Source organism: Dasypus novemcinctus, chromosome 18 (assembly GCF_030445035.2).
Source record: "Dasypus novemcinctus isolate mDasNov1 chromosome 18, mDasNov1.1.hap2, whole genome shotgun sequence".
NCBI classification, from domain to species: domain Eukaryota; kingdom Metazoa; phylum Chordata; class Mammalia; order Cingulata; family Dasypodidae; genus Dasypus; species Dasypus novemcinctus.
In genome coordinates this window covers 21,434,544-21,462,152 of record NC_080690.1, presented here as the reverse complement: position 1 = coordinate 21,462,152, position 27,609 = coordinate 21,434,544, and the positions used below count along the sequence as shown (strand labels likewise).

The 27,609-nt window shown below is 48.8% G+C and overlaps 1 protein-coding gene across 1 annotated transcript in view; it reads left to right on the top strand.

Annotated features, from left to right (window-relative positions):
* The first annotated feature begins 1,303 nt into the window (after positions 1-1,303).
* Positions 1,304-27,609, top strand: part of CDH3 (cadherin 3) — a 45,892-nt gene continuing 19,586 nt past the window's right edge. Inside the window, exons 1-7 of the mRNA XM_058279800.2 lie at positions 1,304-1,875; positions 2,099-2,213; positions 24,082-24,290; positions 25,563-25,688; positions 25,905-26,060; positions 26,160-26,304; positions 27,165-27,340. Coding sequence (XP_058135783.1) covers positions 1,828-1,875; positions 2,099-2,213; positions 24,082-24,290; positions 25,563-25,688; positions 25,905-26,060; positions 26,160-26,304; positions 27,165-27,340 — 975 coding nt within the window. The 5' untranslated portion in view covers positions 1,304-1,827. The remainder of the gene's footprint in view (positions 1,876-2,098; positions 2,214-24,081; positions 24,291-25,562; positions 25,689-25,904; positions 26,061-26,159; positions 26,305-27,164; positions 27,341-27,609) is intronic.

Below are 27,609 nucleotides of genomic sequence, written 5' to 3'. Positions count from 1 at the left end.
CGCCTGACGGCTCCATCTGGCTCCGGGCGGGCGCGGGGGACGCGAAGCGGGGCCGCCGGGCGGGAGGGCGAGCCGCGGGAGCCCGGCCCTGCGCGGCGCCCGCCCGCACCCCCACGCGCGGGGACCGCAGGCCGGATAACCCGCGCTCTCGGGATACCAGATGCCCGTTGCTCGCCTTCCCCCCGGCCGTGCAATGGAAGGATCCCGGCGTTTCTCCCTCTCTTAGTCGGAGGATGTGCGGGTGCTCGAGGGCGGAGAAACGGCTCGCCAGGGGGAGGCAGAAGCCAAATGAGCCGGATCCTAGAGCAATCATACCCGTCGACATCTGGGCACTTGCTGTGTGCCAGCTACCGAATTTAGCATTTAAAATGTGTTCGTTTATTTAATCCTCAGCTACAAGTATCAGCTCATTTAATCCTGGTACTTGGGGGTGGGTGGCCCATTTGGCAGATGCAGCACCGAGGCCCAGAGGGGTTGTTTCGCTCGCCTGAGGCCACAGCGCTAGGAAGGGGTGGAATCTGGCCTGGCTCCCGGGCGACCCGGCCCCAGAGCCAACGCTCGGCTAGAGAGAGGGGACCCCCACGGTCGTGGCCGCCCACCGCTTTAGGCAAAGCCTGGTGGGGGGAGGGGTGGGCCGGTCCCCACGTTACCCCAAGAAGACCTGAGAATCTCTCTCTGGAGGCTCGAGGCCGCGCCTCGCGTCCCTAAATGGGAGCCGGGAGTGGGGAGGGGCTCAGCTAACCAGGAGGTGGGACTGGCTGGAAAGCTCAGCGCCGCGGGGAAGGGTGGAGTGATGGAGTCTCCGGCCGTTTCTACCGCCAGGTGCCACTTCCAGGGCAGCGCAGAGGAAAGGGGAGGAGGTCCGGGGTTCGAATCCCAGGGCCGCCGCCGATCTCCCGGGAAGAGCTGTTTTCGAAGGGAGGTTCCGGGAAAGGCTGCTCTGCCCGGCGAGCACTCTTTTACTTAGATTATGCACAGTATTTCAGAGCAATCCAAACAGCCGCGTTTTAAAAAATCCTTTTTAACCTTTTACATAAAGTGGAGGAAACGTCTTTTATTTCTATTTCAACGGGGGGTATTGGAGATTAGGGGGCTAACAACCACCCCCTTAATTTGCACCCTTCGGAATTTCCGAGGCTTACAAACTCTGGGGCCTCGGGCGAGCCCCTTCTCTCCCAGCCTCCCCTGGCTCGGCCTTCCCCCGCAAGCTGGAGCGCTGTGCGGGCGCTTCCGTGCCCAGGGCCCTCACCGCCAGGATTAAACCTTGGGTCGCTCCGGGTGGGCCGGCGTGGGGGGCGGAGGCAGGGGCCGAGGGCAGCCCCCGCAGGAGCCGGGCGCGGGGCGGGCGCGCCCGGGCCCCCATCGCAGCTTCGGATAACAGCGCGCCTCCGGGGAGCAGGAATGGGGCGCCTCTGTTCCCAGTCGGGGCTAGATGAGTTTTCCACTTCTTTCCCCCCGTAGCCGCAAGGCATCGAGGCATTTTTCTTCCCGCGCAGCGGGAATGGGTGGGTTTTTGTCCCCCTCCTCCCCCTGGAATCCAGAACCTGAGAGACCAGGGGCTGAGTCCCCGCAGGGGGCAGTTTCAGAAAAGCGGGGAGAGCTCGGGAGGGCGCCGGGGAGGGCTTCGGGCGTGCCTGAACCCGCCGACCGCGGCTCCACCTGCGAGGGGGCGGGACGTCGCGGCGCTGGACCAATCAGCACCTACCTGCGCTCACCTGGTCGCCTCCCCCTCGCCCAAACTGGCCGGATTTCAGACCGACTCGGGTACCCCGGAGGAGTCCTGGGCATCCGTCGCGGCAGCCCCTTCGCCTCTCTCTCCTGCCTGCCATGGGGCTCCCCAGTGGGCCTCTCGCGTCCCTCCTCCTCCTCCTCCAGGTACTCCACTGCCTTGCCCTTGACCCAGCCGAGACTGCTCCCTGGAGAGCGGGCGGGGTGCGCATGCTGCGGGGGCGTCGGCGAGGGCGCGGGGCTCGGTTCCTTGGGGCCGAGGGAGTCCGTGAGGCCCCTGCGAGGGCTCCCCGGGGTGGGGTGGGCAGGGCCGGGCCCCCCGGAGACGCCTTCACCCAGTCCCCTCTTTTCCCTCTTCCCTCGGGGGCAGGTTTGCTGGCTGGGGTGCGCGGCCACCCAGCCGTGCCGGCCGGGCTTGGGGGAGGCTGAAGTGACCTTGGAAGTGGGAGGCGCGAAGCTGGAGCCGGGCCAGGCCCTGGGGAAAGGTAAGACCCTCCCGGGATCCCGGAGCTGCAGAGCGGGGTGGGGGGTGTGGGGGGGTGCACGTGGTCCTTTCCGGTGTGGCCGGGGCGAGGGGCGTCCGGGCTGGGGCAGGGGACTTCTGGAGACATCTCAGGGACTGGAAAGGCACCGAAAGCCCGCGGCCGATGGAGAAGGCGGGAGAGTAGAGCGCCCCCTGACGTCCAGCCCCCTCCGCGCCCGCTTACCTACCCCCTCCTCCGACCCCCACCTCCGGGGTGCGGGGCTGCTGTGCCTCTCACCCAGCCCGGACGTGGGGAGCTCCCCCCCCCCCGGCCTCCGCGGAGGAATGCGCCGTCCACATTCCTCCCCCCACCCCCGCGCAGGTGTGGGGATGAGCCGTGCCCGGGGCAGCCCCCCTTCGCCCCTCTCGGGCCCCCTTAGTGAACCGTGCTTTGTGTCTCCGACGGACAGACAGGGTCTGTTTCTCTTCTCCGCGCTCCCCTCCCCCCCTCCCCCGCAGCTGGAATGCGCTCTTAACCCTGCCCTTCCCGGAGGGCCCGCGCCCTGCGGCCGGCCTGGGAACAGCCTGGCACACCTGGCTGGGGCCCACCTGCCCCGGCGGCGCGCGGAACACCGCCCCCTCCCCAGAGTCTGGGGCGGGGATGTGAGGTCCCGTGGTGACTTTGGGGGCGTCCCGAGGCCTTGGGCTACGGGGGTGGGGCGGTGGATGGAAGATCAAAGCGCCCTTTTTGATCTCGGGCTCCTCCCACCCAAGTTTAAAAAACAAAAAGACAAAAAAAAAAGAGTAGGAAACAAACAAAAAACGAGAGTGGGGGTCATTTAGGTGCGGAGAAAGTGTGTGAAGAGATCCAGGCAGGGGCCCCCTCTTGAAGATGGGGGATCTTCCCTTCCAGATGAGGAAGACTCTAGGAATTCCTCCAAGGATCAAACCTAGGTTCTTTTCCTTAAAATAGGGATGCTGAACTCAGGATCCTTGGGTGGGGCTCAGGGGGCTCCTTAAACTGTAACTGAGAAATTACGTCGGCATTTTTCTGGCGCGGGGATGTACGGTTTACCTGGCTTTCGAAACAGTTAAGAGCTGCTGCCACCTAGCATTTCTCTAATGACTCCGTGGGCATGCTCCTCGCTCCGGGGACAAATTCTCACCTCTTGAATGTGGGGGTGCCTGATGCCAAGAGGACAGAATGGCTCTCCTTTGTCTCTCTGAGAAAGGACCGGGGACTTGAGTCTGTGGAAAGCTTTTTAATTTTTCTTCCATCTCAAATAACTCTGTACATTGTCAAAACAATTAACACGCAGGCTAGGCCAGGCTCTTAAGCCTTTAGCAGTAGGGAACCCAAGAGCGGCATTAAGAGGCCATGCCTCATAAACTTTAAATTCTTGTGCATGGGTTTATTACTGGCCTGCTAACAAACTGCAACTCAGCCAACCCGTAAAAATGTGAACTCTGGGCAGGGCCCCAAACCCATTTCAGGCTCCTGGAGGAAGCTTTATTACTAGCGCCTTCCCCCATTGTCAAGTTCTCTGACTGCAGAGCAGGCTGTGGCTTTGAGTGTTATCTGTGCCTTATCTTTCCTACTGGAGCAAGAAATATCAGATTAGCTGTCACTTCCCCGCGCTTGAGTTTGTTGAGGGAAAGCACTGATCAGGTTTTCGATTTCACGGTTGGTTTGGCAAGTGCTTCCCGGTGACGTCAGTCATTTTAAACCTTTTGAGGAAATTCAGAGTTCTCGGATGTCTGGTTTATGATTGTGAAAATGGTGTGTTCTGTGCCAGGAGCACACCTGGGTTATAAAACAAAGAGAAGGTGAGCTCACCTTGAGTCTCACTGCTCTGACTGGTTCCCATGAAATGGGCCTCTTTTTTTTTCCCTGGGCCCAATTGATTCCAAATAAATTGGAAACAACCCCCCATCCCCACCCCCACCCCCACAGAAATATAAAATATTGGTATTTCTCCCCCTGACTCTCAGCTGCCTACCCCCCTTCCTTCCCTCCCTATCTCCCTGCCGCTCTCTTCCCCCCCCACCCCCAATTCTCAACCACTGGAACCACAGCCCAGATCCAGCCTTGCTGAAAGGGTTATCCTGAGGGTACATACAAACTAAACTTGTTTGGCCAAACCAACAACAGTTTCCATACAGCTAAGGAACAGTTGTTCCTGTTTGCCCCTGGGTTATGAGTATCGCAGGTATCTATGAAGTTGAGTTTTAAAAAAACTTATCTGATATAATTAATACTTTGTATGCACATCTTCAAAGTGCTTCTACAACTCTGAGCTTGTTTTATGCTCCGAACAGTCCCTTGAAGTAGGGAAGGTAAATATTAAACAACTGGCGCTCTTAATCTCAGGATTGGGACTTCAGAAACCTGGTAGCTCAGCCCTGCTGGAGGTTTTAAAGGTGGAGAAATGGAGGCGCAGCTTAGTGGAGTCGACTCACCAGGCTCATTAGCTTCTTTGAAGGTCACAGACCTGACTTTTACCTCTTGGTATATGCCCAGGACGTGGTACCTGATAGATGCCCAGGAGGTATTTGCAGGAACGATGAGAACCTTCTGAATGATGGCCCATTCTACAGATAAAGCCTAAGGGGTTGTGGCTCCCTGAAAGTGTAATCACTGGCCCGCAGGGACTTGAAGTTTCTGATACCCGTTTCATAGTGCTTTTTACTACCAGAAAATGGAGGGGGAGTGGAATGAAGAAGTGCAGTGTTGGAGCCCTGAGTCCCACAGTCACCCAGAGCAACTCCTAGAACAGTCGTTTATTCCTCTGTCTTGTAGGGTTTTCTAGAAACCTCATGTGGAGGAAAGCAGCTTGATTATGGTCTCTCTGAACCCTAGTGGTGGGGCTTGGTGCAGGTGATGCTGGGCTTGACTCGACCAAGAGTGGGGTTAATGTGGAGGGGAGTAGAGCAGAAGTGCCCCCTGCCAATGGTCTGGGGTCCAGCCATTGTTCCATTGTGCTCTGGAAGCGAAGACAAAGGGAACTTGAATGATATTAGAGCAGTGATTAAAAGTAAGTTGGGAAGTGGACCTGGCCCAGTGGATAGGTCCGTCAACCACATGGGAGGTCCTCGGTTCAAGCCCCGGGCCTCCTTGACCGGTGTGGAGCTGGCCCACGTGCAGTGCTGCTGCGCGCAAGGAGTGCCCTGCCACGCAGGGGTGTCCCCGCGTAGGGGAGCCGCATGTGCAAGGAGTGCGCCCCATAAGGAGAGCTGCCCAGTGCGAAAGAAAGTGCAGCCTGCCCAGGGATGGTGCCGCAAACACAGAGAGCTGATGCAGCAAGATGAACATGCAGTAAATGGACACAGAACAGAAAACTGGGGGAGGGGCGTAATAAATAAAATCTTTAAAAAAAGTAAGTGATCTCTGGGAGCCGATGTAGCTCAAGTGGTTGAGCACCTGCTTCCCGTGTATGAGGTCCCGGGCTCCATCCCCAGGACCTCCTAAAAACAAACAAAAAAGCCAACATTGTGGCATGGATGTAGCTCAGTGGGTGACTGCCTGCTTCCCATGTTGGAGGTCCTGGATTCACTGCCCAGTACCTCCTAAAAAAAAATTAACCTAAAGAGATCTACCCGTCCTTACTAGCTAACAACTGAGAGGAGGCTAAAGGCCATAAAACAAATCCAGTGCTTAATTGTGGCCCCTCAGCAGGTTCACCTGAACCATTAGGCAGTTTTCTGAGTAAGCCTGAAAGCTAATGGTCCTCAACTTTGATGGGAAGCTTCAAAGTTCAGGAATGAATATGACTGAGCATGAATTAACTTCAAGATGGTTTTGCTCTTACTTATTTTGAAACCCCTCCTCTATAATTCATTCTTTCAGTAAACATTTCTTTAACATGCATTAGGCACTGCTCCAGAAAAGGGGCTCAAGCAGTGAACAAAATTAATAGTCTGTGCCCTTGGGGCGCTTACAGTCTGTTAGCTCATTTTGATGCTTATGACCATCTTGCAAAATAGGTGGTGGTAACTTCCCCTCAGCTGTAAAGTGGCATAAGCTCACTGGGGCAGACACCAGTAAGGCGAGGATTTAAAACATTGGTTGTCTGCCTCCACAGCCCAGGGTGATTCCAGTGTCCCATAAATCTGCCACTGAGGAATGAATGTTTGGGAAGTGGGACTTGGGGCGGCCCTCCCTGTTCAGGGGCAGAGTGGGGTTGGTTGCTGAAGACTGTCCTGCAGTACCATTAGTTTGTGCCTGGGGAGCAGGTCTCAAACCTCTCGTCTCCCTTCCCACCCGCTCACATGGCATCCTGTACCAAGGTTGCCCAGAGCAGGATGTCCTCATCTCTATGCTACATGAGGAAGGCACTGGCCCCTCCAGCTCTACAAAGCAGTTGGACGATGATGGCAGAGAAGAAGGCAGGAGAGTCTCTCCTGCCCAAACCAGTTGAGATTTCAGTCCTGAGGCTGAACTACCCCCATTTGGAGAACCAGTGTTAACTGAAGAATAATATAGCGACAGAAAAGTGCCCAAATGATAGGTGTACAGCTCAGTGAAATTTGCAAACTTAGATCACCCATACACCTAGCACACAGCTAGAAGAAACAACACTGCCAGCAGCTCCAAAGCTGCCTCCCTTTGATTTTTATCCTCCTGCCAAGATACCCACTATTCTGGCTTCTAGTACCATAGATAAATTTATCTGTGTTTGAGCTTTATATAAAAGAATCATCCAGGGTGTTCTCTTGTATCTGGCTTCTTTCATTGTACAATGTGAGATTCTTGAATAACGCTGGGTTTATGTTGTAGTTGCTTCTTATTTTTGTATAGGATTTCATTATGCAGCTAGCCATATTTCTGTTGAGCATTTGAGTGGTTTCCATTTTTTGACCATTACTAATAGTTCTACAGTGAACATTCTGGTACAAGTCTTTTTGGTGAACTTACGTACAGGATCTGTTCTGTAGGTACCTGGGGGTGCAATTGCTGGGTGAAGTGAGGCTCTTAGTACTGTGGCCTTGAAATGAGAAGTCCGCTTTTCTCTGTCCTGCAGTACCCAGGGCTCTTCTGGGTTCTACCACCTCCCACTCTGGATCCGTGGTGAGTGGGTGGCAGCCCCCTCATCTGGCCTGGGAGATTGAGGCAGTAAGTAGGTATCTGGGATCCAAAGGTCAAGTTGAAAGGTCATTCAGCCTACACAGCTCTGAATATCTGCTGGGTGCTAGGTGTTCAGAAAGGCAAGCAAGGTCCACAGCTCCTTACCCTCAAGGAATTCCCCAGTTAGAGAAGGAAGCAGGCTAGTCACCAGGCACTTTCAGTACAGTGACTAGTGAATCCCTGTTTCAACAAACATTTATTGAGCACCATTTATTAAGTGCCAGGGATACGCCAGGGAACAAAATGTGCAAAAATCCCAGCTCTCACGGAGGCTTACCTTCTAGTGGAAGAAGACAGACAAAATGAATGTGATATAGAGCCTACGTGATCAGATGGGAGGTAGGGGAAGAAAAATAGGGGGTCACATAGGAATTGTTGCTGATATGTTATGTTCTTGGAGGAACCTGGAGAAAATGAAGTCCCAGGCTGAGGCTGGGGGTGAGATTGGCACGGGGGCGGAGCATGTTGTGCTCTTGGCCACAGGAACAGCATGGTGGGTTCCTGGAAATTAAATTCATTTAGTCTGGCTGGTCTGTGGAGTGCAAGTTTGGGAGAGGCAAAAGAAGTGGACAGGGTCCACTCCGGCTTGGATTTTGTGTCACTCCCTAACAGAGATAACAAGGTGTTTGGGAAAGGCAAAGAGGTGGCTGGTGTCCCAGTGGCGCCCCATGGAGGCCAGCAGCTCATCTCATTTATCCTTAGGCATTGCCAACCAGGCACCAGGTCTGGCAAGGAAGGGCTGTTAAAAAACAAACAAAAATGCCTAAATACCATTTATTGAGAGCTTATTTAATTCCAGAAACTTCACTGAGTACTTTATGTAGTAAGCGCCTTTAATCCTTCTTAAAAACCTCCACGAGGTGGGTGGAATTGGCCCCATTTAGCCAGATGGTGATCCTAGGCTTGTAACTTTGTTACTTGTCCAAGGTCACCTGGCTAGTAAATGATGGAGTTGGAATCTGAACTCAGGCCAGACTGCCAAGCGAGAGGTACGAGGAGGGTCAGGGTGGGTGAGGGAAAGAGGGGGTGAGTCCTCCGGCCGCAGCCAAGCTAGAGAAAGGTGGGAAATGGTTAACTTCTGACCTGAGAATTTCGAATTCCTGTTCCCTCCAGGCAGGCCCCAGTTAATCGCTAGGCGCTGGGGGGAGGGAGGAGGGGAGGGGGAGCCATTAGCCTAAAGAGCAGGGCTGGCCTCCCTTCAGAATGTAGGGGGATAGGGAGGGTTTAGATACCAGCTCACACTTTGGACAGTTCTCAGGGGAGAATCTGCTTCTGGCTATTCATCTTCTGCCTCCTCGACCCATCCCCCAGCTCAAGGACCTCCCCTTCTCACCCCTGTTCTCTAAGTGGAGGAGATTAATATATCCTACTCCTCTTGCCTTCCCAAAATCTGGCACCCCTGTGGTTCTGGGTGATTTGAGCACCATTAGTCTCCAAATTCCTCGAGTTGACAGAATCCCCTTCAGGCTGCAGCTGCCTTGGCCCAACTGAGCTTCTTTTTTGGGCGCCTGAGGGGAGCCCAAATGCCTCATCCTGGGAAAGGAAAGCTGAAGGAACACCTTCCTTTCTTTGAACTCCCAGCTCTGCCTTTGTCCCTGTCTAACCTCTGAGGAGAGGGCTCAAGCCAGGGCCACTCAGCCGGGCGGAGGGTAGGGGGAGGGCTGGCGGATGCTTCTCCCCTCAGGAGAGCCTTGCTAGCCTCCCTGGTGCCCAAGGGAGGAAAGATCTGTTTTTCCCCTGAGACATCTCAGGGGTTTAAGTGGAGATGGGGTCTGAGGACATATGATTCCAGGCCCTCTTCTTCCCTCTCGATCTCCCACTTTTGTTCGTTTAGGACCATATAAGATGAGTTTGAAGTTCTATCTCTGTCTCTGAGGAAGCCTGAAAACCCGTGTTGCGGAAAACCTGAGTAGAGGGTTCATTTCACTCGTTAGCTTTAGGAAGTCTTTGACCCCCTGGGTTTGTATACAAGAATGCACGAGCATTTTTCTGAGAAGGTTCCTTCCCCAAATTTGGGGACCACAACATACCCCACCCCTACCCTCCCTCATTTTATAGAGGAATGGTTTGCCCAAGGTCACAAGGTCCCTGCGGAATTCTTCAAGCTCTGGTCAAACCCACTGGGGGACAGGCCTGATGACGTAAATCTGGGCCCAGGCAAGGGAAAATGGAAGTCTAGGCTTGTTTTCTCATCCCAAACTGTGGCCTGTGGCACATGACTCTGAGTCCCAGCTCCTCAGCCGTGAGCCTCCAACTCCTCTGGGTGTGAGAAGTGCCTGCAGGCTGCCAGGCTGTGAGGCGGCAGAAGGCCAAGTGGTGAGTTAGAGGGCGGGGGTGAGGGGCTCTGTTAACCGTCCTGGGTGTCTTGCTTGAGGCTGACTGCCTTCTGACAAGCCCCGTCTTGTTGTAGCTTTAGTAGCTTTCGGGGGGAACCCGCTGCTTGTGGACTCTCCACACACAAGCCGGAACAGGACGCCAGGCCCACGCCCTGCCGTCTCCCTGTGGAGTTGGCTTCAGTCGGGGCTTCCCACCAGGGCTTCAAGTCATGTTCTTTTCTTGTCTTTCATGGTCTTTTTCCGCTGCCAGAATTCTGCGTTCTCCAACAGGGACTCAAGCACGCTCCAAATGGCCTACCTATGCCTTTGGCCCCCTAAATTGGTAGTTTGCAAGCTTGGCTAATAATCAGAATTTGGGGGGGAGCTTTTTATTTTTATCACCCCCCCATATATACAATTTTAAATTGTTTTTGGTTGGGGTTTTAAATTAATACATGGCTATGTACTCTCTGTAAACACAAGTTTTTCGGTAAAACATATTGGCACTTACTGTGTGACAGGTACAGTTCTTAGCCTTTTGTATATATTAGCTTATTTAACCCGCACAATATCCCTGTGCAGTTGGTACTATTGTTATTGCCATTTTGCAGATGAGGAAACTGAGGCCAGAGAGGTTAAGTAACTTGCCCAAGATGAAATGGCTAGTAAGTAGCAGAGCTGGGATTCAAATCTGTTTGTGCTGAGTTTGAACCACTGAACTCTACTGCCTTTCAATAGAAGCAATTCAGAACTAAACAAATGAAAGTCCTTCTCTTCCTCAGTTCTAGTCCGTAAGGGTAAGCACAGTTGATGATTTAATGTGAGTCCTTGTAGTTTTTTTTTCTGTACAGCAATCTCATGTATGAATATAGTTTTTTTAAAAAGCAAGAACTGTATCATTCATACAAATGTTATTCTGCAACTGTGTTTTTAAAGTTAAATGCAATTATATATATATATATACAATTTTAAAATGTAATTTAACCTTAGTCTCGAACAAAGCAAAATACTGTACTAACATTTTTGTTAATGGCAAACCAATTGTTAAAGACTGAATCATGTCCAAGCTTCAGGATTGCCATTCAAACATGGCTTGTAGCTTGCTTTTTGTAACATATAGGCATCTTTCCAGTTCATTAGATACATGTATATCTTTTTTTTTTTTTTTTTAAACAGTCTGTGGACTTCCACATGGTGGTTGTACCATGATTCATTTAGCCAAGCCCCTATATTTATTTTTTACAGATGGGGGAGGGAACTACTTAACATATAAATTATGAAGTATTTGGATTTTTAGAAGTCGGGCATCGCCTTAGGAAAGACTGCTGCAGAAGGATGAGATGATCAAGTGAATTATTCATCTTAACCCCATCCAGATAAATTGAGCTTTTGTTTGCTCACCTTTAAGACAGACTGTGCAGTAAGCTAAATAAGGTTACTATGCCATTTAAAAGTCATTAGTTTTCACACTAACCATTGTTTCATGACTATGACTTAATTATTTGAGCAGTCTTTCAAAAGCATTTGAAACCACCAAAAATCGAAATATTTTAAATTGCATTAACTCCGAAGTAAACTATCCCATTTATTAGTACCAGCATTATTTTACTGGGATGTTGAGAACTTAAGAACGTGAGGTTCAGTCAGAACAAAAGTACTTTTCTTTATCAAGTTTTTCTTTAGATTTCAAAATCAGCTATGTGGGCATTTTTCTGAATAAAAGTTGATTTTTCATCCTTAAAGGGAACACTTATTTTGGATCTTATTTTTTCCTCCAAGAAGGGCTTATGGGTTTTCTCTTAAACTCAAATAATTTGAAATTAACAGCCTTGTACAGGGTGATTGCATTGATGTACAGGATTCTTGAAGATCCCAATTCATAACTCCTATGGTTCAAGGTTTATGTTCTCATAGTAACAAATGTGGAGTCTGGGGATGCTTACAATTCACTAGTCTCTCCAGTTTTTGAAATTGTGACTCTTGACAGATTTTTTTTTTTTTTAAGGCAAGGGAGTGAAGAGTTTATTAAGATACAAGAGAACTAGAAAGGTACACAGTCCACTCTGAGGCATGGATCGTGGGCGACAATTTGTTTTTAATTTGGGGTATTTGCATTTCTTCAAACTTTGCAAACAAAGTGAGCATTTAATATTTATGGCATGATTTCCGTTTTCTACAGTTGAAGTTTGCATAAATATCATTGTACTCTAATGTATAGAGTGCCTGGGTTTGAATCTGTTTGTCTACATGCTGGCTGTGGAAACTTGGGCAAATTACTTAATCTCTGTGCCTTGTTTCCTCATCCGTAAAATAGAATAACAGGGATTTCGTAGAGCTTGCGTTATAGTTAAGTAACTTAGAGTAGGGAAGAGCATGAATGCTAGGAGTTAGGGGAAGTAGTAATATCTGTAGTATTACAGCTGGACTGGTTCATATGCATCTTTAGGGTGGATTCCTAGAAGTGAAATTGCTGAGTCAAAGTATTTCATAGTTCATTCAACAATTTTTTTTTTTTTTGGCTTGGTAACTAGAATGGCAGTTTTATTACTTTTGTTTTGTTTTGTTTTTTGTTTTTTAATTTATTGAAGTATATCACTCAAACATACGTAAACAATAAGTGTATAATAATAGTTGTGAACTTACAAAACAAACATATATATAACATCATACAGGACTCTCATAATTCATCCTATCACCAATAACTTGCATTGTTGGTAAACCTTTTTAACTAATGATTCAAGAGCATTGTCAAAATATTATTACTGAACAAAGTATTTTTCCCCCAACCAACCCTATTATTATTATCTTGATATCATTTGTATATGAACATAAGTAAACAAGTATATAGTAAAAGTTGTGAACTTACAAAGCGAACATGCATAACGTCATACTGGGGTCCCATACATCAGCCCTCCACCAACACCTTGCATTGTCATGAGACCTTTGTTACAAATTATGAAAGACATTCAACAATTAATTGAGCCCTGCTTTGTGCCAGCTGTCGGGGACGTGGTGTTGAGCACACATTCTCTACCTCTGTGTATTGCACAGGCTAGTGGAGGAGAGAGGCAATTAAGTCATCACAAGTTAACATGCAATTACAAGTTGTAATAAGTTCCAGGAAAGAATGTCACTCAGGCCTAGAAGAGGTTTTTTAAATGGGGGATCTAGTTGGGGAGGGTTGGGGAAAAGTTGCCCTGAGAAAGTAATTTCCAAATTGGGATCCAAAAGATAATAGGAGTTCATTGGATAAGACTGGAGTGGTAGCGTGGGGAGACACAGTCCCAGCAAGAGGGAGCATGCGCAAAGGCTCTGTGGTGAGGGGCCCGTGTGCACTGAAGAGGACAAAAGTGGCTTGAGCATGGGCATGGGTCTGTGTACATTAAAGATTTTGTTTTTTATCCTAGGAACAATGACACATAACTGCTGAGGTTCAAACAAGTCAGTGACCTTATTTCATTTTCTCAAATGTACCACACTCTTAAGTTTTTAAAAGATCCCTCTTTCTAAATAGAGATTTTTTTTAGAAGATTTATTTTACGTATTTATCATCCCCTCCTGCATTGTTTGCAGTCACTGTCTGCTCTCTATCCATTTGCTGTGTGCTTTCTGCGTTTGCTTGTCTTCTCTTTAAGAGGCATCAGCAACCGAACCCAAGACATCTATGTGGAAGGGAGGCACTCTGTCACCTGAGCCACCTCAGCTCCCTGGTTTGTGGTGTCTCTCATTGTCTTTCCTCTTTGTGTCTCTTTTGTTGCATCGAAGGCACTCTGTCACCTGAGCCACCTCAGCTCCCTGGTTTGTTGTATCTCTCATTGTCTTTCCTCTTTGTGTCTCTTTTGTTGCATCATCTCACCTTCTCCAGGAAGCACCAGGAACACCGAACCTGGGACCTCCCATGTGGTAGGCGGAAGCCCAATCAGTTGAGCCACATCCGCTTCCATAAATGGAGATTTTTTTTGATGATCATAAGCATCACCATTTATTGAAGTAGTTTAAAGAGGAGTATAGGAAATTAAACACAGTATATGTCCTTTAATTGATCCTGATGGAAAGCCATATTTTTCTGATGACACAAAGCAGAGTGACATATTATAGCAGGGAGGTTTCCACATCCAAGATTTTGACCCGTGATAACCCGTGGAGTCTGGGTCTAGATGGAGATTTTTGTCCTCGCTTAGGCTAAAGGTGATGTACTGTGCACTAAGGTGGTAGGCGTGGAGCTGGAGAGAGTGAGTCTTGGTGATTGGCTGGGAAAGGGTAGAGAATGTACCAAAATTTCAAATATCTGGATCCTTCACCTGAGATAGAGCCAAGGAAGATGCTGCTGCTAGCCCATCATATGCCGGGTGCTGTGCTGTTAACTCATTTAACTGAGGTAGACACTTATCATCATATCCTGCCCTCCCCCTTTATAGGTGAGGAAACAGGCCGGGAGAGGCTCTCTAACTAGCTCAAGTCCATGGTGGAACTGGAATTTGTGTCCAGGCACTCTTGCTCCAGACTCTGGGCTGCTTTGGATGCCCAGATTTTGGACTTGAGTAGCTGAGTACATTGTTGGTCATTCCCTGGAAGAGAGAGATGATAAAACCACTGTATTTGGGCAAGGGGTACAGAAGACTGCGTTTAGTTGTTTATTTGCTTATTTTACGTGAGTACCTTTTATTTTTTATTTTGTGTCCCTCCTTGTGTGAGTTTAGTTTTTGACATTGAACTCTAAGTACCTTTAAAGCATCCAGGTAGAGGTATTGAATGGACAGGTACGGTTGTTGGTCAGGTGAAGGATCTGGATATTTGAAATTTTGATACATACTCTAAAGTGCCCTCAAAACGCCATCCCAGTTTCCTTACCAGAAATAAACAAAATCAGAAACTTTAGAAAAGCAACAAACTACCTTCCCAAGCTCCACCTCCAGAAATCGATTCAGTAGGAATGATGGGTGGGTTGGAGCCAGGGAACCTGGATTTCTGTAAACTTCTCCAGGTGATTCTTTCCTTATGTTTGAGCTGAGTGTAGGAGGAACAAACTGGTGAGACTTGAACGAAAGCACAGCATTTTGAATTTATTTTCCAGTGCTTCCCTTTGTGGCAGCTGATGCTATTTTTTCTTAGCTCGCACTTATGTCAGGATTCTGAATGACCTTCACTTCCCTGTCTTTTTAATTTTCTGACTATCCTTAGTTTTTAATACTTCCTTGTGCCTTTAAAAGTGCTTTCCTGTGTCTTAATTGGTCTTAATCAAAGCTGTGTATGCGTTCCCATTTTAGGTAAGGGAAGTTTATAAGGGTTTGCATTTATTGAGTGCTTACTGTGAAATGCCCAAGGCTGCAGGACCAATGTCCAGCCCTTTGACCCATCAGATCCTAATTGCTCTCCCAGAAGTCCCTGGTTTTCACTGGGATCGCAGCTTCGGGATGGTCCATGAGCGGGGTGGGGGGGAGGTAAATTGGCTGAGCTCTATCTAAGTCACCTGTGCTCCAAACTCTCAGAATGCTCTGGCGCCTAGCTCAGCTTGGGGTCCTCTTGGGGAGTATAAGGGACCCCAGCTCTCAATGTACGGAGGAACCTGAGTAAAATAAACCCTTCCAGAGAGCTTTCTGCAGTGAAGCAAAACTGCCCTGGAAAGAACTGCTTTTTCCCTCTGAACAACGTAGGGTGGCCTGATAACTTTTCTAGTCAGGGGAGGGAAAAATCACAACATTGCATTGTGATTGCAGATCAAATTCATGTTTATGAAAAATGGGAAGATGAGCAAAATTTAGTAGGACCATCACCCCCATAAAGGACCTCTGTCTTTTCAAATGGACATGTAAAATAGATGTTCCAGTTTGATGTGGTGATGGTAGCACAGCACTGCAAATGCAGTTAACACCACTGAATTGGATACTTGGACGTGACTAACATGGGAAATGTTATGTTGTATATGTGTTACCACAATAAAAAATTTTTAAAAAACAATGAAAGAAAAAGATTTTCCAAATCGGTTTCCCTACCTTTCTACCCAAGTCTTGGTTAAGGATGTCTGCTCTGAGGGGGAGGGCTAGGGACCCATTGCTTTCCAGCTCACTCTCAGACTTCGCTAATAACCCAGCTTCATCTTCTCTCCTCTCGGAGCGGGCTTCCCGTGGGCTCGCCCTGGCATGCCTTGCTGCCCCGTGGCCTCTCCCCATCGGTCTCCTCAGGCCGGGTCCTGCTCACCGGTCACCCATTTGGTTCTCTTTAGCCTGAAACAGACTTGGTGGCAGGGGAGCGCCAGACCGTCTGCTTTCCTGGTACCAGTTCCATCTCTCTCTCTCTCTGTACAAGGATAGAAAGATTAATATTTTATGTGATAATTATTGGGCTCAGGCTATAAATGGCTGTTTTGTGACCAGGTTTTTTTTCCCCCCTCAGTAGTGCACGGTTTTCCCTTGATAGATTTTCTTTTAGGACATTTAAGACTGTAGATTATCCATTTGAATGATTATGCATTTGTGATTGTAGCACCGCATAATTAAGTATTCTGTTGAAAGTAATGTTGTTGAGACCCACCAACTCCCCACCTTTTTTTTAAACTGTTTAAATAATAGTCATAACAACCTTTCAAGTATGGTTTTTCCACATCTGGGATGATTTCATGGCACAGTTACTGGGTCAAAGGTCTTGTTTAAGGCTTCTGAACTGCCAATTTATATACCCTTGTCTCCCAGCAATATTTAGCAGCACCATTTCCCAAATATTCCGTAGCACTTACCCTTTTAATTTGTATTTCTTAGTAAGTAAATGTTTTTCTATATGTAGTTTTACTCAGAAAAATGCTAGAATCTTCTTTCAAGTCAATTCCATGTACTTTACCCCTTCTTCCCTTACCCCAATCCCTTAACAGAAAGTAGCTATTGCTATAGGGAGAAGTTTGCTTTATAAGCTAGCGGTGTCTCTAAGCCAAGCTAGTATGGAGACTTCGTTGACAGTTTCTCGCTCCCCACGTCCCCAAGTCTTTGCCACAACACCTTCAAAGTGGTAATGCCCTTCCCTTCCAGTCAAAAGGCCCAGAGATAGCAGGATTGCTGGCTGAGTGATCATTTGAAGATCTTTGTAGCCATTTTACCCCCAGGGACGAGTGGTTTTGCTTTGCCAGACTATGCAGTAAGGTTGGATGTTGAGGCCACATAGCACCTCCTTGTCATGGCTGAGAGGACAAACTCCTGAACCCTAGGCTGCTCCCTTGGGAGCTTGGAGGTATCCGGGCAACTCCACTAAAACTAGGCCTGGAACATAACAGGAATGAGTTCTCAGCCCAGGATCCCTCCGTTCTTAGAAGTCCATTTACAAGCTTTCTTTTTGCAGCAGCTCTAGTACTCCAGGGACGCAACTCTTCTTGCCCCAGTTTTATAGTCGTGCCAGTTCAGGATCCAAGGCCATGCTTGGCCGGATGGTCTTGGAGAAGAGCTGAATATAAGCCCAGGACTGCTGGTTCCATTGGATGGCTTTCTATCTAGTACGGATACACAGACCCCTGATTTCTTTTTTTATTGTTGTTAAATTCTGTAGAAATGGTCTCAAGTTATTCACTCCCTTCCCCGATAATATCCTAAGGAACATGCATTCGGGCTCAGTGCTGAAGGCTGTCACCTTATCAGGGAACAGCACTCACCCTGTTGTCACTGACTGTGATTCAGACTCCCTTATGGGGCAGACTGAGGCTAACGCAGTTAGATGGCTTTATCAAGGACCCCATGTGGGCAGGGAAGTAAGAGCCATGCTTGGACCTCTGTTTTCCAGTCCTAAGGTCTGCACTGTTGCCCCATATGCTCATCAGTGTTCGACTCCTTGCCCCAGAGTTTGGCACAGGCCCGTGCATGCCCTCGTGACGTGGCTGTGATTTGTGGCCCTTTGGAGCTAGGCTGCAGTCAGGAACGGGAATCAGTTTACTTTCCTGGCTGTCGGAAGGTGGGGCTAGGAGGGCGTGAGTGAGGGTGAGACCTGGTTTCGGATCAATTTCTTTTTTTTTTTTAAGATTTACTTTTTAATTTATTTCTCTCCCCTTCCCTCCTGTACCCCCTGTTGTCTGCTCTCTGTGTACATTCGCTGTGTGTTCTTCTGTGTCTGCTTCTCTTCCTGTCAGGGGATCTGTGTCTCTTTTTGTTGAGTCATCTTGCTGTGTCAGCTCTCTGTGTGTGCGATGCCATTCCTGGCCAGGCTGAACTTTCTTTTAGCGCTGGGCGGCTCTCCTTATGGGGCACACTCATTGCGCGTGGGGCTCCCTTACACGGGGGGACACCCCTGCGTGGCAGGCACTCCTTGCGCCGTGCATCAGTGCTGCACATGGGCCAGTTCATCACACGAGTCAGGAGGCCCGGGGTTTGAACCGCGGACCTCTCATGTGGTAGACAGACGCCCTATCCATTGAGCCATACTGAGCCAAGTCCGCTTCCCTCAATTTCATTTTGAAAACAGTGATTCAAGCTATTGGTACCAGGAAGCAACTGGGAAGAAGCTGTCATGATCCAGCCCAGGGCTGGAGAGGTGGTTTCTTGGTGGTACAGAGAACCAGGACTTGGGAGTCAGAACCAGTGAAAAGGCTAGAAGACCTCTGATTGTTGGCTTACTCTAGGCCAGCCCAGTGCTCTTAATCTTCCCAGTAACCTTCTGAGGTGTAGGTGCCGTTACTCCCACTTTCCTTCCAAATGCTTGCAGTTTGCTCAGTTTGAACGCAAGTCTTTCAGACTCCATATCCCATGGTTTTTATTACTTAACCTGCTTGCCGGATTTGAAACCAGTTCGTGTTGCTTCCTAAGTGGTGTGGAAATTGTTTACTCATCTCCCGGGAGCTGCTTCCTGAGGCACTTCAAGCCCTGGCAGCCTCTTGTATCCTGGCCATCAGAATGAGGGCAATAGCATTCACCGTGCGGGTTATTTGGGGGAGGATTTTGGCTAGGAGAATCCTTAGCTTGTTCCCACCTGCCTGAATTCATGCCATTGGTTGTGGTCTGCATCCAGGTGAACGAAGGTGAGAGCTGATGGGGCCAGGTGATCTGGTGCACCTGGAGGGTGTGGCTTGAGCGGAAGGCATGTACACCAGGGTAGATGGGCAGCCTAGATGCCATGCTGCAAACGCTTGGACACGTTTAATAGTGGAAACGTGTTGACGGGTGGCGGGTGGGAGGGGAGGTTATATGTTCCAGGAGGACAGATGTCATAGACAGCAGGAAGACTGGATTCCTGGCACCTTGGGGCCAGTGGCAGCTCTTAGAGTTTGCGGAATTAAGGCATCCTTGGAACAGATGCGTCAATCCTTTTGTCCTTTAGCCACCTGTTGGGGACCTGGAGGCTGGGAGAACTCATCGAGAGGCCCTTGAGGGACATGACTGGCCCTTACCTGGCCAGCCCTGGGCTAGCTAAAGCCCCTCCCTTAGAGGAGGGCTGTGTGTTTTTTTTTGTTTTAAATAATTTCAAGCTTACAGGACAGTTGTAAAAATAATATGAAAGAGGGACTATGTTTTAAGAATGGAAATGGTGAACTGTCAATTTTTCTTCAGTGTTTGGGTGGCTAATGCATTCACGTTGGTCAGAATTCAGAAAGGTGCCCAGGAAAAAGTCTCATTCCAGATTCTTAGCCACCTGTTCTCTACCCACAAAAGCCCAGTGCTTTGGATCACCTTCCTGAGGTATTTTTTGAACTATTAAAAAATACAGTTGAATTGTAGATCCCCAAGAAGACATGTTCTCATTCTTAATCCATGTTCCTGTGTGGACCTATTTGTAATAGGACCCTTTGAAGTTGTATTATCAGTTAAAGTATAAACTCATTTGTGAATAGGAGCCTCTAGGATTCTGTTTGGGTGTGGTGTGAATGAATCGGGGTGGACTTGAATCTGCGATACTGAGTCCCTTATAAAGAGAAGAAATGTGGCCACAGACAGTAGAGAAAGCCACAGGAGGAGATACAGGACATCACTGTGGAATGAGAGACTGCCATCACCAGAATGCTACAGCTCCAGGGGAAAGCCTTGCTGACAACTTGATTTTGGACCTAGAGTCTTTGAAACTATCAGGCAGTAAATTCCATTTGATTAGGCCAAGAATGTGATATTTGTCAGAGCAACCTGGTAAACCAAGACAGCATATTTGCTAATGAAAAATTTTCTTACTCTTAAAAAAAAAAAAATGCAAAGGTTAGTATCAAATACATTGCTTGCTACCCTATTATTATTATTTTTTAAAAGATTTATTTATTTATATACCCACCCAACCACCCCCCACCTCGTTGTCTGCCCTCTGCGTCCATTCGCTGTGTCTGCTCGTCTTCTCTTTAGGTGGCACCGGGAGCCAACCAATCCTGGGGCCTTCCGGGGTAGGAGAGAGGCGCTCAATCTCTTGTGCCACCTCAGCTCCCTGTGTCTCTTATTGTCTCTCTTCGGTGTCTCTCTTTTTTTTTTTTAAAGATTTATTTTATGTATTTCTCTCCCCCTTCCCCCCCGTTGTCTGCTCTCTGTGTCCCTTTGCTGTGTGTGTTCTTCTGCGCCCGCTTGCATTATCCGGCGGCCCTGGGAAACTGCGTATCTTTTGTTGCTGTGTCAGCTCTCCATGCGTGCGGTGCCGCTCCTGGGCGGGCTGTGCTTTTTTCATGCGGGGCGGCTCTCCTTGTGTGGTACAGCACTCCTTGCACGCGGCAGCATGCCTGTGGGCTAGCTCGCCACACGGGTCAGGGGGCCCTGGGGATAAAAATAAATAAATAAATCTTAAAAAAACAAATCCTACTGGGGGCGGGAGGAGCAGATGTAACTCAGTGGTTGAGCACCTGCTTCTCATGTAGGAGGTCTGGGGTTCGATTCCCAGTACCTCCTAAATGAAAAACGAAATCTACTGGGGGATAAATCTCTTCTGCAATAAGACAGACATAAAAGGACAAAAATTGCATGGTTGTCTTCATATGAAATATGTAGATCAAGCCAATTCATAGAGGCAGAAAGTAGATTAGTGGTTACTAGGGGCCAGGGGAGGGGGGAATGGGGAATTAATGCTTAATGGGTGCAGAGATAGAAAACTTGGTAATGGATGGTGGTGAGGGTAGCACAACACTGTGCCTGTAATGAATGTCACTGGCAGGTTTAGGTTATATGTGTGTTACCACCGTGAAGGTTTTTTTAAAAAGACCTACTTCACAGAATAGGGTGCTAGGTAAAGGTTAAGTAAGAAAGTATGTAAATGCCAGTTATTAAGAGTAATTCAGGGGCACCTACATGGCGCAGTGGTTGGGCGCTGGCTTCCCACACACAAGGGCGCGGGCTATATCCCCAGCCTCTAGTACCTCGATAATAATTCCCGAGGGGAGAGAGTCCTAACTCTTGAAATACATGCTCGTTAAGAGAAAATTCAAACCTACAGAAAAAATGAAAAAACAAGCTCCTGGTCATCTCATTCATTGGGAAGTTTCATTTCTGTTTCCTTCCAGGTGTTTTTCTTGTTTTTCTGTGCATAGTTATATATATGCTACTGCTTATTTGGTTTTACTTCCTAGCATAAGGATTCCCCTAGATAATTTAAAACCTCTACGATAAATATCATTTTGCTGGGTTTATAACCCATGGAGTCCTAAGACACAGATTATTCACCTCTTGCCCTCTATTTGAGGTCATTTATCCTTTGCCACTTGTCTTTCCTGGTCCTCCCAACCCTAGCTCTCAGGCAAAGCGAGCTTCCTCAGACGAGTCTGGCGCAGCTGTGTGCTGGAGGTAAAGGGCAGGCCCCTGGGGATCTCTTGGCCCCTGGGGCCCTCTGGGGCTGTATCGAGCCTTCATCCCTCTCCTTCCTCCCACTGGCCAAGCACGCAGCCAGGACTCCTCAGCGGGGATGTCGTCTCGGAGCAGGCCTGGTTTCTAAGCAATCCTTTCTCACAGGCTCATTCCACCAGCCTGCCTGTATGCGTGAGCTGTCTCCAGCCTGCTACTGGAGCTCTGGCGGCTGAAGGCAGCTGTTGATGCTCCCCATCCTCTCCCACCCCTCCCCACCCCCCAGCCCACCTCTTTTCCAGACATTCAAACTAGAGCCAGTTAAGGGCATTGGCTGGGAGCCTCTAGATTTCACAGTTGAGCATGATCTAGTATTGTGAAGCAATGACACTCAAAAAAAGCTACAGGCATCCCCTGTACCACCTGGCCTCCTGCTCTTGGCGCCAACGCACCAGGCATGTTTGTGCCTCAGGGCCTTTGCACTTGCTGTTTCCTTTGCCCACAATGCTTTTCCTCCTAATACCTGCACTCCCTCTGGGTCTTTGCTCAATTGTCACTTTCTCAAGCAGGCCTTTCCTGACTGTCTTATTTACAATTGCAACCCTCACCCCATCTTCCTCTCCTGCTTCATATTTCTCTGTTGTCTTATCCCTATCTCAGATAGTTTATATCTGCTAAAATATATAGCCATAAGTCCAAATTGCCTGCTTTTGACTGGTTTTTGACCTACAAAAGTGGCAATTTTCATATGGTTCAACCTAATAGGCTATTCATAATTTTTCATGCAATAATTTAAGTGCCACAAGGGCAAGGATTTTTTTTTCCCTTTTTTGTTCATTGTTGTATCCTTAGTGCTTCGAAAAGTGCCTGGCACATAGTAGGTGTTCGTGTTTGCATGAGTGAGCCGCTGTGTGCCTGACCGTACCTAAAAAAGGATGAACTGGCATCTTCTGCTCTCCTTGTTAGACGTGGTTCTCCTTTGACTTAGCAATTTGGTTTGAGAATTTACACCACAGATACACTTGTATGGGTGTGCCAAGAAGTTCATACAAAGAGGCTTGTTATAGCACTGATCGAAATAGCCTGAGATTGTAAACAAATGGCAGTGGTTAAATCAATATGCTTTTATTTGGAGGCCTTCAAAAATGTTAGGTAGATCTATATGTGCTAATACAGAAAATTTCATTAAATGAAAATAAAAGCCTCATACATAAATGTACAAATTGTAAATGTACATCTTGGTGCATTTTCACAAAGAGGATGGCTTGTATACCCAGCACCCAAATTGAGAAACAGAATGCTACCAGCACTCCAGAAACTCCCTTCTGCCCCCTTCCAGTCACTAACCACTCTCCCCAAAAGGTGGCCAGTGTCTTCATTTCTTTCACCTGTTTTGGAACGGTATGTCAAGTGGATTCATACCTATGTGTTCTCTTGAATCTGGCCTCTGCTCTTCAGCCTTCTGTTTGTAAGATTCTTCTACGTTGTGTGTGCTTGTAGTTGATTCATTTCACTATGTGAGTATACCACACTGTTTCCATCCATTCTCCCTTGATGACTTTCGGCCTTCCTCCCGTTTTTAGCTGTTTGGAAGAGCGCTGCAACAAACTTCCTGCATGTCTTTTGGTGAATGTCTTTTTGTTGGGTCTGTACTTCATAGTGGAATTGCCGGGCTTCAGGGAATGTGTCCATTTCCTTCACACATACTGCCGAATGGTTTTCCAAAGGGCCTATCATTTTACATCCCACGTCAGACTTCTTTTTATATTCTCCTCATACATACTATGCAGCATGTTCACATTACTTTTGTAATTAAAAAAGAAACCTCATCTGTTATCCTTTCTCCTTTTACAGACAAGGTTTTTGTACTAAAGTAGTAACAATAATCTGAGACTAAATGACAGCTTTTTCCAAAAAGGGCAGTCGGGAGATATTAGCCCGTCACTGCCACATGCCCAGCACCATCCTTATGGTCTGTGTTTTGCGGCAGCCTGGTGACACTGCGCACCAGTGTCAGGGCTGGCATTGGGGAAGCCTGGAGCTGAGTCCCCTGATGGGGTGGTGTCCCCTGATGTCATGCTCGGGCCACAAGGTCCGATGAGACCGCAACGAGAACATTGGTTGTGAATACTCTGTGCCGTGTGTCTTGGAGTCAGCAGACCCGGCAGCTGAAAAGGGGGTAACACCTGCCTTGGTAGTTGCAAGCATGAGATGGGACCAGTCTCGGGCTTGGTAAATGGTAATTATTCACTGAGAGTGCTTGTTAAAGGGCAGCCGAGCCAGGGGATTTGGAAGGAATGTGACAAAGTGGAACAATCAGAGGCCCAGAATGATCTGTGTGGGCTACAGTGTAGCAGGATACACTTGCAGACTTCAGAAATCTCCCCTGTGACCTTGGGCCAGCCCTGTGCCTCCTGAGCCTACCTGGGGCTAACGTCTATAATCTTGGTTCTCTGGCCTCCTGAGCACCAGGAGGGGTTTGGACCCACACACTGACCACACATTGGCCCTCCTTCTCGAGGTCAAAGTTGGAAGCCCCATCTGAAACTTGGATTTGGTCAGCGAAGCCGGGTCCGTAGGTCATGCTGGTGGTCAGAGGAAGTAAGCCAAGTCCCTCTTCTGCGGCCACTGGTAGCAGCCGTTGGTCCCGTCGGGGGACCCCTGTCGAGTCTTAATTCTCCGGGGGTACCTTCCAGACTCCCCTCCTTCCTGATGTTCTTTCTCCCTTCCCCTCCGTAGTCTTCAAGGGCTGCCCTGGACAAGGGTCAGTTCGGTTTAGCACTGATGACGACGACTTTGCCGTGCTGAGTGACGGAACGGTGCAGGTGGAACACCATGTGCACCTGCAGGACGGGAGAAGGACGTTCTCCGTGCACGCCCAGGATGCAGCTGACCAGGAGTCCTGGGTTGCTGTGGCTGTTGTGAGCCGAGTTAAGCCTTCAGAGAAGGTAGTGTTAGCCTTGCTCGCCCCCAGCTGTGGGCAGGGACACTCATCCACGTAGGGCAGCCCTTGCAGCTACCTAGGAGGGGTGCCAGCGGGCCAGGGCAGTGGACTCACGGCCACCTGGTGGCTGACCACTCCAGGAAAGCCCAGTGCCCTGCCTCCCTTGGATTCCTCTCCCATCTTCCTCTCCTTGTTTCCCACGTCATCCAGGTAAGCCCCAAGCAAAGGCCACAAGACTTCCCATGAGTCTCTGGGAAGATGGACCCCAAGTGCTTGGGTGGTCACATGTCTCTGTATCTTTAATTTTTTTGAATAGCTAATATATACCCATGGCTGAAATTTTTTTAAATAATTTTTTTAAATAAAAAAACTCCCCTTGTCTGTCTCCATCTTCCCAATTCCCTTTCCACCCCACCCCCTGAAGATAACCAAGATAACCACTGTTACTGGTTTGTCTCTCCTTCCAGAGTTTTTTTTTTATACATGTGTGTGTGCACGCACACGTATGCAGACATAAATATGGACACTTATTCCTCCTCTCCTTGATGGAAAAGCTAGTGTACTAATCACATTAGTCACGTCTGCCTCTTTTTTTTTTTTTTTTTAGGTACTGAGGCCATGGATTGAACCTGGGACCTCATGGGAAGCCGGCCACATTGGCTCCCCTGAGTTGGCTTTTTCATTTGCTTTGCTTGTTTGTTTTGTTTTTTTCAGGAGGCACTTGGGTAGGAAGCAGGAGCTCAACTGCTTGAACCACATTCGCTTCCCTGCTTTCTTTTTGTACTTAGCAATGTATCAATGTAATTCCTATCCTGCCCCCTTCCCACATATAACCGCTGTTAATAGTTTCTCCTGTATCCTCCCAGCCTTTGTCTGTGTGTACAAGCAGATGTGACTTGATGGTCTTATTGTCCTACCTTTTTATACGAAAGGTGGAACGTGGCCTGGCACACATTAAGCACTAAGAGTTAAATAAAATGAAATACTGTGTTAAGCTGCTCTGTACCTTGCTCTTGTCATTTAACACTATGTATCAAGGACCTTCCCATGCCAGCACATATTGAGCTTCCCTGTTCCTCATGTTCAGAGCTGCATAGTATCCCGCCAGGTGGACATGCTTTGGTGCATGTAATCAGTCCTTTCTAAGTGTCCCCTTAGGTTATTTCCAAGTTTCCATTTGCAGTCGCCCCATCTCAGTCTTTGTCCCCACCTTTAACTCGTGTAGGTGAGAGGTGGGGGTGTGTTCCAGCTGTTTGTACATCTTCTCTCCTTGCAGGAAAGGAAGGCATCGGCAAGTCCCCCATCCAAACGCATCTTACGAAGACGCAAGAGAGAATGGGTGGTCCCGCCGATATCTGTCTCTGAGAACGGCAAGGGTCCCTTCCCCCAGAGGCTGAACCAGGTATGATACGTCTTCTTTGTAGGAGTCCTCAGTAGCTGGAGGGACCCCGCTCTAGAGACCTGAATCAGATTCTCACTACTGAGCTCTCAGGCCCGTAGAGGGAAGTTTCTGTCACGGGGGCAGAGTCTGGTAAGGCAGCCTGGCCCCACCCCCAGCGAGGAGGGTTCCTGGCTACGATCATGAGAGATTTGTCAGCTCCCTTTCTTTTGCTTCCAGCTCAAATCTAATAAGGACAGAGGCACTAAGCTTTTCTACAGCATCACGGGGCCCGGGGCAGACAGCCCCCCGGAGGGCGTCTTCACCATAGAGAAGGAGACGGGCTGGTTGTTGCTGAATAAACCACTGGACCGGGAGGAGATCGCCAAGTACGAGGCAAGTAGCCTGTAGCATCATCCAACACAAGTGTCCCCTTGGGCTGAGGATCCTGGGGGAGGGAAGCTCCAGGCTGATCCCAGCCCTGCGCGCCCGCAGCTCTTCGGCCACGCGGTGTCAGAGAACGGTGCCTCTGTGGAGGAGCCCATGAACATCTCCATCATCGTCACAGACCAGAACGACCACAAGCCCAAGTTCACCCAGGATGTCTTCAGAGGGAGCGTCTTGGAGGGGGCACTGCCTGGTAAGAAGATTGGGGAGGGGGGATGTCTATCGTGAAGAACTGAGAAAGTTAGAAATATGTGAATCCTGTTGTGTAAAATAAAGTGCCTGACATGTGGTTATTCAGTGAATGGCAGCTACAGAGAAAGCAGCAAAGGCAGGGAAGTTTTTGGAGAACTGAAAATAAATTGTCATGACTGGCAAGGAGGGTGGCAGGGGCCAGCAGCAGACTAGAGAAGCAGGTACGTATTAGGGACCTCTCTGAGACAGGTGCTGCTGGGGGAGGGCCCCTCCTCCTCTTTACGCTCTGAATTGTGGAGAATTACAGAAAAGCGTGAGTTAGACAGATTGCCAATAACAGAAACAGTACCTTAAGTAAGATGGAAGTTTCAGGGTTTTTTTTCTTCCCCCTTCTCAGATTCAGGAAGTCTAGAAGTAATCAAACCAGGCTGGAACACTGCTTCACAGTGTTGGAGACTGAGGCTCCTTCAGTCTTGTTGCTCTTCTCTTTTGACTTTCGTTCCCAAGTTTACCTCATGGAAGGAGGGACCGGGTGGGGAGAGCTAGCCCCACACTTACAAAAACACTTATCTAAATTTGAGTATATCCCATTGTCAGAATTTAGTCTCATGACCACAGCTAGCTGCAAGGGAGGCTGGAAAATCGTCTTTAGTTTGGCCTGTGCCCAGCCTAAACCGAGGATTGTGTTTCTATGAAAGAGAAGAGGATGGAAAATGGGTGCCGATTAGCAATCTCAGCCACCGAATGGATGGCAGGTACAAGCCAGTGGGCAGGGCAGAGCTTCTCAGAGTTCTAGAAGTGGGCAAGGTTGGAATCGCAGCTGGGAGGGAAGGGTGCTCATTCACCCTTTCTCCCCTCCAGGCACTTCGGTGATGCAGGTGACAGCCACAGACGAGGATGATGCCATCAACACGTACAATGGGGTGGTTGCTTACTCCATCCATAGCCAAGAGCCAAAGGACCCACACGACCTCATGTTCACCATCCACCGGGGCACCGGCGCCATCAGCGTCGTCTCCAGTGGCCTGGACCGGGAGGTGAGGGGCCTTTAGGGGCCTGACACTCAGAGCAGAACCCACGGCAGAGGAGTGGGGACCCAAGTCAGCTGGGGATGGCTGCTCCATGCTCACAGGCTGCTCACAGGCTGATGGCCCACAGCTCCCTTGGGCCAGTGGCCCACTGCCAAACGATCTCCTTAAATCTCCTCTGAGGCTGAGGAGGCAGCTGTAAAATGCAGGCGTTTGCTAGTTTCTGTAGGTTTTCTCATTTCCTCTCGGTATGGCTCACTTAGCATGCATATGGCCCA